Source organism: Panthera tigris, chromosome C2 (assembly GCF_018350195.1).
Source record: "Panthera tigris isolate Pti1 chromosome C2, P.tigris_Pti1_mat1.1, whole genome shotgun sequence".
Classification (NCBI taxonomy): domain Eukaryota; kingdom Metazoa; phylum Chordata; class Mammalia; order Carnivora; family Felidae; genus Panthera; species Panthera tigris.
This window is the reverse complement of record NC_056668.1, coordinates 108155417-108170065: the sequence shown is the minus strand read 5'-3', so window position 1 is coordinate 108170065 and position 14649 is coordinate 108155417. Positions and strand designations below refer to the sequence as shown.

Genomic DNA, 14649 nt, shown 5'->3' with positions numbered 1-14649 from the left:
TAAGCTCCCTTTTATAGATAAGGAAACAAAGGCTCAGAAATGATAATGAATGATCTGCCCAAGATCCTCCAGCCAAAAAAGCTTGTAAGATGTGGAATACAGGTCTCGTAGGCCCCTGGTCTAATGTTCTTTCTTCTGTATTAGAGGAGCTCTCCAGGTGAGAGTGGAAAAAGTAGTTACCAGAGCAGAGAACAGAGGAGTAGAGATGTAGGTAGAAGAGCATATTTTCTGGGCAAAACAATAAATCTTTTATTCCATCTTGTGTTCTACCTGTATTATAGCTAACTTTGTTAATGGAGAATTGCTCCCTTTGCCAAATTAGCAAACTAATTAAAATAACTGATTCTGATACAAGCATTTTGCTAACACTTAATCCTTAAGAAAGCAACATCAAAATTCATTACATCTGAATCTCTTATTCCTAAAATGTGTGTGACTGTGGAATGGGGTAAAGTAAATCATTACCACATCTAGTATATTTTTTTTCTGACACCAACCAGGTTTTAGATTCTCCAGCACTAACTGGGTGTCCAACAACACAATTTGGTTCTGACACTAACTACCTGGAGTTAGCATTAGACCCCACAGGTTAAGGGTTCAGTCCCATAGACTGACCCATCTCAGATGCCAGCTGCAAATGAGGTGTTCAGGCTTCCCCCATTTCCGCTTGGCCTACTACAAATTTAGGGGCTCTATCAAAGAAAAAAACAGACCTAGACAGTAGTTAAAGCAAGAAAAACATATTTTAATCAGTAGCTATTGCAATAGGGGAAAAAGAGAACTCAGTACTGGATCAGTTCCAAATACAGGATGGACAAGGGGATTTATAGCAAGGATCAGGGTGGAGTGGAGGGAACATTAGAGGTAGTGGGATTCTGGCTAACCCTACCTAACAGGGTTCTTTGCTGAAGGAAAGAAAGTGATCAGGTATCACGTGGGAGATGGTGAAAGATAGGGAATTTTATCAAAAATCGAGCTGATCAGATATCAAGGATGTGGGGTTTGGTTAAAGAGTCTTAGCAGGATTCTTGCTACAGCTGGACTCTTGAGGACAAGGCCCAACAACAGGGCCTAGTCAAAAAAGGACTCAGAAAAGCCTATCTAGAGTTTAGTCAAGGAAAAGTCTCTGTCAGTTCCCATAATTCATTAGAATGACTCACAGAACTCAGAAAAGTGCTTTATTTACTAGGACTGGTTTACTACAAAGTGTACAACTCATGAATAGCCTGGGGGAAGGTGTTCAGAGCATCTGTGCCCTCTCAGGGCATACCCCTTCCGCTTCCCAGTCCATCCATGTAGCTTCGCCAACCCAGAAGCCCTCCAAACCTCATGGTTTAGGGGTCTTGGTAGATGTCCCATTATGTAAGCATGAGTGATTAAATCATATCCACCATTTGTGACATATTTAAAACCTAGAGGAAATTATCCTATGTGAAATGACACAGAAAGACAAATGCATGATCTCACTGGTAAGTGGAATCTAAAAAAGTCAAAATCATAAAAGCAGAGTAGAGTGACAGTTGACAGGGACTGGGGGGAATGGGAGGGTGTTGGTCAAAGAGTATAAAAGTTCAGTTAAACAGGAAGAAGTTCTGGAGATCTAATGTATAGCATGGTGACCACAGTTAATAATGCTGCATTATATACTTGGCATTTGTAAGAGAGTTGATCTTAAGTGTTCTCACCACACACACACACACATCAGAACGGTGTGAGGTGATGAATGTTAATTAGATTGATTGTAGTAATCATTTTACTGTTATATCATTTTACGGTTATATCAAAACCGTACATTGTACACCTTAAACATACACAATTTTTATTGGTCAAATAATACTCAATAAAGCTAACACCCCCTCAATCACTCACTTATTCTTCTACTTTAGTGAGAAACAGAGTTTAAGGCAATATAAAAAAAAGTAGTATGAGAAGACCAGCTTTGTTGACCACAGTTGACCCTACATAGTATTAAAATCAAAAGTCTTGTTTTAAATATATTTAGGGATTATCTTTGCTAATCAGGACTTAATTTACTTAGTCTTCTCATATAATCGAATGTCAATTTTCTATCAGAGTTATCAATGAATTACTAGATTGCTAGCTAAAAATGATGTCATAGTTGGACCTCCTGGGTGGCTCAGTCGGTTAAGCGTCTGACTCTTGATTTCGGCTCAGGTCATGATCTCACGGTTCCTGAGTTCAGGCCCCATGTCGGGCTCTGTGCTTGATAGCATGGAGACGGCTTCAGGGTTCTCTCTCTGCCTCCCTCCCTCTCTCTCTCCCAGTCTCAATAAATAAACACTTTTAAAAAGTTAAAAAAAAAAGAATTATGTCATAGTTAACAAATACCTATATATTATTAGTATAAAGAAAACATAACCATTATATGTACAATGAAACACATGAGTTAACATCCGTTACTTTGTGGAAAAATGTGCATTTCTACACTCAACATATTTAAGGTAAAAAATTACACAAGTGTTCAATTTATCACACCCTCTTAAAAGCTGCTAGAAACATGTTACAAATAACTCATAAATAAGATTTTTGTGTGTGGAATTGTGGTATTTACCCATCTATCCTAAAAATAAGGTATACCTATATCCAACAGCAGAAGAAGCCTGTATATTCATAAATATTTTTGAGTAAACATGTAATTCAACAGTCTAATGATACCTTTTGTTCCACCTTCAAAAACTGAGCCAGTTCTTCCACAGTTAGGTGATCTTTCTTGTCACTGTAGCTCAAGAGCAACAAATAAAGGTCCCGTCTCAATGACATCATTTTGTAAAAAACACAGAATTCTTCAAATGTCAAAGTTCCCTGATTCTCATCTGTATCAGCTTCCTGAAAGAGGCATAGAATAAACAAGGCAGTGTGAGAGTTTGAAATAGGAAATTCAGTACAGAGATGCTGAGAAGTAATATTTACTATAAAAAGGCTAGAACACGTATCACAAATGGTAAACACATTCTTTTAAAGCACACATGGAACCATTTGAAAAATGACTATTTATTAGGCCACAAAAAAAGTTTCATGTTATAACCAATCAACCTTATAAAAACCAATTTCTCTGATCACAGCAAATTTATAAACCACAAAGAAAGCTTTAAAAAAAAGTAATTAGAGGAAAACGAAGTTTTCAATTTATTAGAAAGCAAGGTAGATTAAAAATAGATAATAATTCAACTCAAAAAGCTAGAAAAAATTAAGCTAAAGAAAATATAAGGAAAAAAATTATAATCAGAAGCAAAAAGCAATGAAATAAAGAACCAAATAGATACATCAGCAAAGGGAGAGCAATTAAACCAAAAGCTGATCTTTTGAAGAAACTAATGAAAAAGAAATCTTGGAGAAAATGAATCATGAACAAAAGAGAAAAAATATCCAACACATTATGAAAATACCAGTCTCTAACCAGCTTCTGAATGTAATCCAATCAATACAGTTTTTAAATATAACAGAATCCCTCCTAATTTGACCGACGTAGTTTACTGTTCTTACAGCTATCAGAATCATTGAAACCTCCTTGTTTCCTCTCCACAGAAGTCTGAAAAATCCATTTAGACTGATTTCTAGTTGAAATAATTTGTTTCTAGTAATTATTGAGCAAGAATCTTTCACCATGTATCGTCCTTCTGATTGGCTGAATTTGCCAGAAAACACTAAAATTGTTGGGGATATGTTATGAGCAACAAATCTATTTACATGATCTTCATTTTAAATGAACACAGTTGTAACCGAACCAAAACTGACAGGGAATGAATGGCAACTTGAAATGCATGGGTTTTATGACATATACTCAGATGCAGGGGGTTTAAACATAGCTTTGAAAGCCAACATGTTCATAAAAGATAGATTTTTTAAAAACTTTGTTAGCTTTGGGACAATTATGAACACATACTTTAGCCAATATTTAAATCACACACAGTTTCGTTATAGGGCAGATTGCTGTTGCCTCCTATCCTTTTAAAGGTAGAAGGAGAATGGTGTATAAAATATCCACATTTTTGCTGTATGAGATGCTTGTTTGTAGAATCACCGTATTTTAAGAAACTGGGTCTAATGTTCCAATTTCTGTCCTAATTTTGTTTCAAAGTATCTAATCCTGGATACAGAGAAGAAACATTTTTCAACTTTCTTGTAAATGCTGTAACAATTAAGAACAGTAAAACTCTCACATTAAACAACAGCATCTAAAGCCTTCAAAAGGAGCTATCCGTAACTGAATAGATTATTTTAAAAAATTTTAGTTGAATCTAGCTCTACAATAACAAAAGCAAAGAAACCTCTAGAAAGGCTTCAATGTCTGTACTAGCAATTCAGCCAGAAGAAGAATGTTCCTGAGACAATGCTAAGATCTTTGGTCCTCTCACTCCCATGAAGGGCATTTACACAACCCTGCTAGATGCAAGACCTACAGTGGAAATGTTCTATCTAGAAATGTTCTATCACTTCTGGCTTGATAAGTCTTTAAACCTAAAGGTCACAAAAAGACCCCCCTGATGTTTTCTTAAAGTTTGTCTAAAGGATTTACTTAAAATGCATAAAACATTTGACATAAACATTTCCTGATTTACCCTCTACAATGTTTAGTGCATTAGAAATAAAAAGGTGTTGGGGCACCTGGGTGGCTCAGTCAGTTAAGTGTCCTACTTCGGCTCAGGTCATGATCTCATGGATCATGAGTTTGAGCCCCACGTCAGTCTCTGTGCTGACAGCTCAGCTTGCTTCAGATTCTGTTGTCTCCTTCTCTCTCTGCCCCTCCCCTACTCATGCTCTTTCTCTCTGTCTCTCTCTCTCTCTCTCTCACAAATAAATAAACATTTAAAATAATTTTTAAAAGAAATTAAAAGGTGTCTGAAGGGGGAAAACATATAAGTAAAAATAGATCAATAGCTTATTTCTTTATCTTACTTCCAAAAAGTACTCTCACATCATTATTTTTGCAAGTATAGGCTTTGCCTTTCTCTTTAAGCTTGGGCCTTCTGATTTAATCAGCAGCTACTCTTCAGTACAATGAGCATTTTCTATGAAAAGGAACAGATGGGAGTGTGGGGCTCACAACGAGCAAAAGTGAGATGTCACAGGGAGTACCAGGAACATGGCAAAACTTCCCATTAAGTTGAAGGACAGTTCACTTTCTTTGTGACAACACATTTCCCCTCCCAAGTCCCTCACTCCATCTCCAGGGTTCCTTCTATAGCATATTCCTTCGTCTTCTTTCCTCTCTCTTATGTTGTTCTCCAGTGCAACGGGACCAACTTCCCTTCGCTGCAAACCATGTCCAGCCAAGAGCTTCCCAAGCACAGGCCCACTGTAAGAGGTCACGGAATGGAGCCAGCCTCCACCATTCCTCACTGCCCCTCATCCCTCATGTCATTTGTGCCCTTCCCACCTCTAAGGACAAATGGTTAGAAAACAAAGGAAACACAAAACATTAACCATCACACAATTTCACACCTTCTGCTTATTTTTATGTGTACAAAATATCACCCAGATACAAAATATCACTTAGAATAGAAAATTATCGCAAACCATGGATTGTGGTTATGACTTATCTCCACATAAGGGCACTTCCTAAATATATTAGCTGTTAGTTATAATCTAACATTGTCTTTGCACCCACTTAACAGAGCTCACTTCTGCACCTCAGACAGAGGACTAAGTGCAATCCCAGCTGGGTGCCACAGAGTAAGTCTGGGCCCAAGGATTTTCCTCAAGGACTGACCAACAGGGAAAGGGCATCTCATCTAATACCAACAGGCAGTTGAATGAACTTCTGGAGAGCTCCCGAAATGCTAGGAGTGATGTAGCACTTCTGAGAATCATGGATTCTAAATCTTAAACTCCTCTGAAACAAAACAGAGTCTCTTGAGAACTTAATAAGTGCTGTTTTTTTCATGTTACTAAGTCTTTACTCTGATCCTCACAAGAGCTCTGTGAGGTAGGCACATGAGATGTTATCACCCTCTCGAAGGGACTTCACGGAGTTTGCTCCAATATCTAAGTGCCAGGTAGTCTTATAATTACTCTCTGAAAAGAGCAACAATAAAAAAGCATTTTAGGAAGTGAAACTGTGGACACATGCTAAGTTTAGGAAGTCTTTTTTTCCTTCATGAAACAAAACGCCTCTCTTTTCATCAAAGAAAAATAAAACGCTACAGAGCAGGTGATACCAACTTCCAACATAACAAAATAGCCTTTGAAATATCTAAGTACATCAATAACATGCAACGTGTATTTTACAAAAAGCCAACCCATTTGTGAAAACATACCTGAAACATTTGTCGGACTTTTCTTCGGGGCAGATTGACATTTAGTTTATGCATCAACTGGTGTATCTCTTCAATATTCAATAAGCCATCACCATTCTTATCAGCTTCCTCAAAGGTCTGCTTTACCCACATGAAGAAAGGTCAAGAGAAACACTTTTTTCATAAAAATAAAAACTGCTCTCACAGAATACTCACAAGGACATTTATCATTAACACAGAGCTTGAGAAGAAATTCTCTGGAGAAGCCCCTGCCTGCAATCCATGGACTAGTGATCTGCTACCAGTGACAACAGGCAACAGGGGAATGGGTGCTTGGAGGTGATTCCCTTCACTTTGAAATGAGAGTCAAACCAAGTTCTTTTGGGAGTTTGTTTACCCAATCTGTAAAGGAATACGATGTGATGAAACCTCAAATATACCAAATTTAGGCCTTATCTTCCTCCTCTATGACCTTCCAGTCAGCGTATTTTTACCTTCACAATACCCCACACTAGACAATTTTTTCAGTTCCCCTTTCTCTGTCCACTCCTACATTTAGAAACTGTCTAGTTCAATCTGCTCATTGTTCAGATGAGGATATAAAACTAGAGGAAGAGAAATTGTTAAAAAATGTTGGTTTACTTAGAGAAAGAGAGAGCAAGCAGAGGAGGGGCAAAGAGAGAGGGAGAGAGAGAATCCCAAGCAGGCTCCGCGATATCAGTGCAGAATCCAACACACTCCGTCCCCCCAGGCCCCCCAGGCCCCCCAGCAGAAATTTGTTAAGGATAAATTAGTAAGAGATCCACATTTTTGGAAACTTAGTCTAGTATTCTTGTCTCCTATACAGCAGATCTGTCTCTATACTATATTCATCTCCATATTACTAGCTTGGAAGGTTCTTACCTAAGAGCCTCAAATTTCTAAATCAAAAGCAAACCTCATATGTTAGAGGTTACGCTCAAATTGCAGGTAGGATATTCAGTGACTGAGGGTATGAAGCTGAGTTTAGATACAGAAGATTTACATCATGTGACCTGAGGTTTTAAAAAAACCCTCAGGGGGAGTGACTCTTGGGTTGTTTCACATCATGAGGAAGCAGAATAAATGGTAACCAATGGGTGATCTGAATTTTTTTTAAAATGAATAATTCAAAGGGCACCTGGGGGGCTCAGTCAGTTAAGCATCCAACTCTGATTTCACCTCAGGTCATGATCTCAGGGTTTGAGAGACTGAGCCCCATGCCCTGACAGCATGCAGCCTGCTCCAGATTCTATTCCCCCTCCCCAGCTCACGTTCTCTCTCTCTCTCCCTCTCTCAAAATAAATAAATAAATATTTTTAAAAAATGGATGATTCATAGTTATTGGGGGTAAACTGCAGAAAGCAGGAATCATGTGCACACTTAGAAAACCAAACTGGGCTTCAAAATTTGAAGGGGAATAAAGGTGGTGGAAAGAAACCAGAAAATCAAAGTAAGGGAAGGCATAGGTTTAAAACCAACAAATAGGAGAATGAGAGCAGGTGAGAGAGGGGGAAATGGATAATATTTGCCTCAAGAAGATGATATCAAACTGATTTTCATATTAAGTCAAAATACTAAAAGTATAACATAGCATATTTACATTTCTTAGGCAATTCAAATTATGATTGTAGGAGATAGGACCTCAGGAAGTAAAAACAACCATAAAGACTTATTTCTTCTAGATTTAAATACCTAAACACTGTAAATACCTTGTTTCACATTTTGTTCCCTTTATAACATTGGAAAATAACCAGCCCAGTTCTTTATAATTCAACTTCTCATAGAAGGACCTCATTATACATGACATCTGGAAGTTAACAGGTGACCCAGGACTAGGGTAAATATAACTGAAGAATCGAAAGAGTAAAACATTTGGGCCAATTATTAATAAATACCTGAATCTCATTTTTTTTTCTGTTTTCTGGACACACAGTCTCCATCCATCTCTATTTCTTATGACTGTGGACACTGCTCTGTGTTCAAAGAAGTCATGAAATGAGTCCAAGAGCAGTCATATTTTCATCCTTTTATTTTATACTTCCTTACCAAAGCCTCTCACAGATTTCTCCAGAGAAGAGTCAAGGACAAGCAAACCCTAAATATGAGTATCCTGCCAGTACAAACCCTAGGATAGGCCTGTGTCTATAAGGCCTTCAGTGTCAACATATAAACTGGCCTTGACAATTGGTTTAGGGAATATGGGATTGGTAAGACATAGAGGTAGAATCCAACTGAGAAACAGACACTAGTCCTGATTCTGCTGACCTGGCACTGTGACAGTGTTCACTTATGGCACACCTCTTGGGCCTTGCATTTCCTCATCTATAATGTCAGTGAATACAACTAGATGACCTTGAAGTCCCTTCCAACTCTAAGATTCTATGAAAGGAAAAACCATTCTCTCCCAGTAACAGTACACATGGTATACAATTACAGGTAAAAGTATTCTGATATCTTAAAGCTATTCTTCATAATTAAGATATGAGTACTCAAGAAAGCTCTAAATTAATGATTCACATCACCATACAGGGTGAGTTTAAGAAGAGAAACAATCATTCTGCAAAGAAAAACTGGGATAGTAAAAACCGAATGAAAGTTATGGCCTAGAATTTTCTATCAGAAAGTTAAAGGAAATTCTAAGTACTGAATGGTAGTATTTACCATAGGGTTGGGCAAACTTTTTCTGGAAAAGGCCTGATAGTAAATATTTTAGGCTTTGCAGCTCTCAACTGCAACTACTCAATTCTGCTATTGTGACACAAAAGAGGCTATAAGCACCACATAAATTAATTGGCATTGTTATGTTCCAATACAATTTTATTTACGGACACTGAAATTTAAATTTCAGATAATTTTCAGCAGAATTTCACAAAATATTCTTCTTCTTTTGATTTTATTTTTCCAATCACTGAAAACCATTTCTTAGCTCAGGACCACATACAAAAAAGGCATTAGGCCAGATTTGCCTACAGGCTACAGTTTGCAGGGCCCCTGATTTACTGGGAAGGTGTAAACTTTCAGTTGACAACATCCTTTCGAGACTGCCCAAAGTCTTCCAGAGGTAATAATTTCTCCTGTGGGGTCAAGAGATAAGGTGGGGAAATCATGGAGGAGAATGGACTGGCGGAGAAAAATGCTGAGGCTTTCATGCTGGGGCCACTGAGATTTCAGACTTAATCTCAAGAGGAAAGCAAAAGATTTGCCAGTCCTTACCTCTCTTCAGCAATAAAATAGTAGCTATTATTTATGAGTGCTTAATATGTGCTGGACAGTGTTCTAAACACTTTGTGTACATCAATTCATTTGATCTTCACACAACTACATAAGGCACACACTGTGATTAACACCATTACCATGTGACAGACAAAGACTCTAAGGCAAAAGAGTTTAAGTTACTTATCCAAAGTTACCTGGTACATGGCAGAATTGGGGCCAAATCCCAGGCAGTGCAATACTAGTCCTTAAACAAAACACTATATTGCTATTAATAGACATGAGTAATGCATCTACCTCCATGAAACATGGCCATATTCCAGAAATAACCTGAATTACATTTTACACTGGAGGGATTTTTTTCATACAGCCACTTAAGATTCATTATTCTCATTATTCATTCACAGTTGAAATTTTCAGGCCTATTTGTAATGTTGTCCTCAACTAATGTAATTAAATGTATGTCCAACCAAAGATATTATTCTGTTATTAAAATATTACCTACAACCCTATCAAATCCTGACAGATATGTATGAGGATTGTCCTCTGATTCAACATAACTATTCTATTTTTGACATCAGCTTCTTTATTATTAATTTCCTCTGTCCTTTTCTCTCCTCACTGACACAAGCATCAACTGTTTCTATATATCTTATAAAATTATTCCCTGTGCAATTCTGGGGTACATTTGCTTTCCAAATAGCATACTTTCAGAATATGAAATCCCTCAGCTGTCAACCTGGTTAATTCAAACACGAAAACTTTCTATTGCCAGTAAACACGGGCAAACGAAATCAGTTTCAAAAAGCTATTGAGCTAAGCTAGTATAAATTCAAATTAGAATATAACTTTATGATGTTAAATGTAACCCCCATTGTAACCATAAAGAAAACAGCTATAATGTATAAAAGGACATGAGAAAGGAATTTAAAATTTCACTATAAAAGTATCAACTAAACAAAAAAGACAGTAATGCAGATGCAGGAAACAAAAGACAAAAAAGTTATAACGCATATAGAAAGTGAACAGCAAAATGAGAGAAGAAAATCCCTCCTTATCAGTAAGGAGTTTAAATGTAAATGGATTAAATTCTCCAATCAAAACACAGAGATTGGTAGAATGGATTAAAACACATGATCCAACTATATGCTGTCTACAAGAGATTCACTTAAGATCCAAAAACATGCACAGGTTGAGAGTGAAATGATGGAAAAAGATACTACATGCAAATAGTAATGGAAACGGACCAGAGGTGGATTTACTAATATTAGACAAAATAAGCTTTAAATCAAAAAATGTTTCTAAAAGATAAAAACAGACATTATATGTTGATAAAAGTTTCAAATATAACAATTATAACAATTACACATCCAATGACAAATCAAAATATATTAAGCAAAAACTGACAGAATTGAAGGGGAAATAGACAGCTCTACAGTAATCATTGGAGAATTCAATATCCCACTCACAATAAAGTATAGAAAAACCACATGGAAGGTAAGGAAATAGAGAATATAAACAACACAATAAACCAACTAGGTCTAACAGACATGTACAGAACACTTGAACCAACAATAACAGCAGCATACACATTCTTCTCAAGCACACAGAGAACATTTTTCAGGATAGATAATATTGTATGCCTAAATTAAGTCTCCAATTTTAAACACACATATCATTCAAAGTATCTTCTTTGGCCACAATGGGATGAGATCAATAACAAAAAGAAACTAGAAAATTTACAAAATTATGGAAGTTAAACAATATACTTTTAAATAACCAATGGATCAAAGAAGAAATCATAAAGGAAATTAGAAAATACTTAAAGATGAAAGAAAATGGAAACAACATATAAACTTAGGCAGTGCTAAGGGAGACATTTACAGCTATAAATGCTTACATTCAAAAATAAGAAATACACTTGAAGCTACTGTAACGGCATGTCAACTATACTTCAATTAAAAATAAATGTTTTTAAAGATGAAAAATAAAATTTAAGAAAGATCTCAAATTAACATTTAACTTTACCACTTAAGGAACTAGAAAAAAAAAGACAAACTAAATCCAAAACTAGCAATAAATAAGTAAATAAAATTTAAAAATCCAAAGCTGGCAGAAAAGGCAGAAAATAAGAAAGATTGGAGGAAAGAGCAATGAAATGGAGAAAGAAAACAACAGAGAAAAAAAATCATTGAAATAAAATGTAGATTTCTTTGAAAAAAAAAGAGAAAGAATTCAAATTAATACTAAAATCAGAAACAAAAGTGAGAACATTATTACCAATTCTACAGAAATAAAAGGATTTAAAGAGAGTACTATGGTATCTTTCTCTGTATGACTTATTTCACTTAGCGTAACACTCTCCAGTGCCATCCACGTTGCTACAAAAGGCCATATTTCATTCTTTCTCATTGCCAAGTAGTATTGCATTGTGTATATAAACCACAATTTCTTTATCCGTTCTTATGTGGATCCTGAGAAACTTAACAGAAGACCATGGGGTAGGAGAAAGGAAAAAAAAAAAAGTTGGAGAGGGAGGGAGCCAAATCATAAGAGACTCTTAAAAACTGAGAATAAACTGAGGGTTGATGGGGGGTGGGAAGGAGGTAAGAGGGGGTGATGGGCATTGAGGAGGGCACCTGTTGGGATGAGCACTGGGTGTTGTATGGTAACCAATTTGACAATAAATTTCATATTAAAAAATAAACAAACAAACATTTAAAAAGAGAGAGAGTACTATGAACAATTGCATGCTTACAAAGTGGATAACCTAAATGAAATGGACAAATCCTAGAAACACAAAACCTACAAAGACTAAACCACAAAGAAAACAAAACATGAACAGATCTATCACTAGTAAGGAGCTTGAATCAGTAACCAAAAATTTTTCAACAAAGAAAACTTGATACTTGACCTTGATAGCTTCACTGGTAAATTCTACCAAACATTAAAAGAACTAACACCAATCCTCAAATTTTCCCAAAAAAATAAAGAGGAGGGAACATTTCCTAACTCATTCTATGAGGCCAGCATTATCCTCATAAACCCAGGCAAAGATACTACAAGAAAAACAAAAATACAGACCAATAAACAATCATGCAAAAATCCTCAACAAGATACTAGCAAATAAAATTCAGCAGTATACTAAAAGAATTATACACCATGACCAAGAGGGATTTATTCCTGCAATATAAGGATGGTTCAACATATGAGAATGGATTAATGTAATATACCATATCAACATACTGAAGGAAAAACCACATGATCATCTCAATCAATGCAGAAAAAAGATTTGACAAAACTCAATACCCTTTAATGATAAAAACATTCAACACAATAGGAACAAAAGAAAACTACCTCAACATATTAAAAGCCACATATGAAAAAAAACACAGTAAATATCATATTCAATAATGAAAGACTGAAAGCTCTTGCTCTAAAATCAGGAACAAGGCAAGGGTGCCAGCTTTCACCATTTTTATTCAACACAGTACTAAGTTTTAGCCAGAGCAATTAGGCAATGGGAAGGAGGGAGGGAGGGAGGAAGGAAGGGCATCCAAATTAGAAAGAAGTAAAATTATGTTTGTAGATGATATGATCTTATATATAGAAAACCTTATAGACTCCACAACAAAAGCTGTTAGGATAAATGAATTCAGCAAAATAGCAGGATACAAAGTCAACACACAAAAATTGGTTGCATTTCTATATATGAACAATAACAATCTGAGAAGGAACTACAAAAACAATTCCATTTATAATCACATCAAAATAATAAAATAGGAATAAAGGAGGTAAAAAAGGTACACAATGAAATCTACAAAACATTGCTGAAAAATTTTAAGAAGACATAACTAAATGAAAACACATCCGATGTTCATGGATTGGAAGATAATTTAGTTAAAATGTCAATACTACTAAAGGAATCTACAGATTCAATGAAATTTCTATCCAAATCCCAATGACATTTTTCTGCAGAAATAGAAAAACCAATCCTAAAATTCATATGGAATACCAAGGGACCCTGAGAAGCCAAACCATCATGAAAAAGAACAAACTTGAAAGACTCACACTTCCTGATTTCAAAACTTATCTCAAAGTTACAACAATCAAAACAGTGTTGTATTAGTATGAAGACAAACACATAAACCAATAGAATAAAACAGCTCAGAAATAAACCCTCACATCTATGGTCAAATGATTTCTGACAAGGTTGCCAAGACCATTTTATAGAAAAAGGACAGTCTTTTCAACAAATGGGCCTGGAAAACTTGGATATCAACATGCAAAAGAATGAAGTTGGACCACTACCTAACACTATCCACAAAAATTAACTCAAAATGGATTAAGGACATAAATGCAAGACCTAAAACAATAAAACTCTTAACAGAAAAGAGAACAAAATCTTCATAGCATGGGATTTGACAATCATTTCTTGAGTATGACACCAAAGCACAGGTGACAAAAGAAAAAACAGACAGGGGCACCTGGGGTGGCACAGTCGGTTAAGTGTCTGACTTCAGCTCAGGACATGATCTTATGGCGTAGGTTCAAGCCCCTCTTTGGACTCTGAGCTGACAGCTCAGAGCCTGGAGCCTGCTTCAGATTCTGTGTCTCCCTCTCTCTCTTCCCCTCCCCCACTTGTGCTCTGTCTTTCTCTCCCAAAAATAAACATCAGAAAAAACAAATTGGACTTCATGAAAAATTTAAAAATTCTGTGCACCAAGGACATTATCAATAAAGTACAAACACCAACAGAATCGAAGAAAATATTTTCAAATCATGTAACTAATAAGTGATTAATATCCAGAACATACAGAACTCTTAAAACTCAACAACAGAAAAACAAACAACCTGATCCAAAAATGGAGTGGGGGAGATAAGAGTGCGCATCAAATTGTTAACATCAGTAACCTTGGAGAAGAAGGTGCAAAACTGATAGGGGTTAAGATTACTAACGTTTTCTTTATGCAACTCTGTATTCTCTGGCTTACCTCAATGAGCATGCATTTCTAAGGTAACTAGAAAGATCTAACAAAGGGGGAAATTTTGCTACCACTTAAAAAGAAACAATATGCCCATTTCTCCTACTGCTCTACTTCAAGGCTTATGAAAGTCATTTATATAAGTGGCTAAAAGCTCTGGAATATTGTGAACT

The 14649-nt window shown here is 36.1% G+C and overlaps 1 protein-coding gene across 1 annotated transcript in view; it reads right to left on the bottom strand.

The window, feature by feature from the left end:
- The window catches only part of PLCH1 (phospholipase C eta 1), a 210221-nt gene that overhangs the window by 71573 nt on the left and 123999 nt on the right, over nucleotides 1–14649 (bottom strand). The window contains exons 7-8 of the mRNA XM_042956323.1: nucleotides 6279–6408; nucleotides 2677–2847 (exon numbers count right to left, since the gene is read on the bottom strand). Of these exons, the coding sequence (XP_042812257.1) occupies nucleotides 2677–2847; nucleotides 6279–6408 (301 nt within the window). The remainder of the gene's footprint in view (nucleotides 1–2676; nucleotides 2848–6278; nucleotides 6409–14649) is intronic.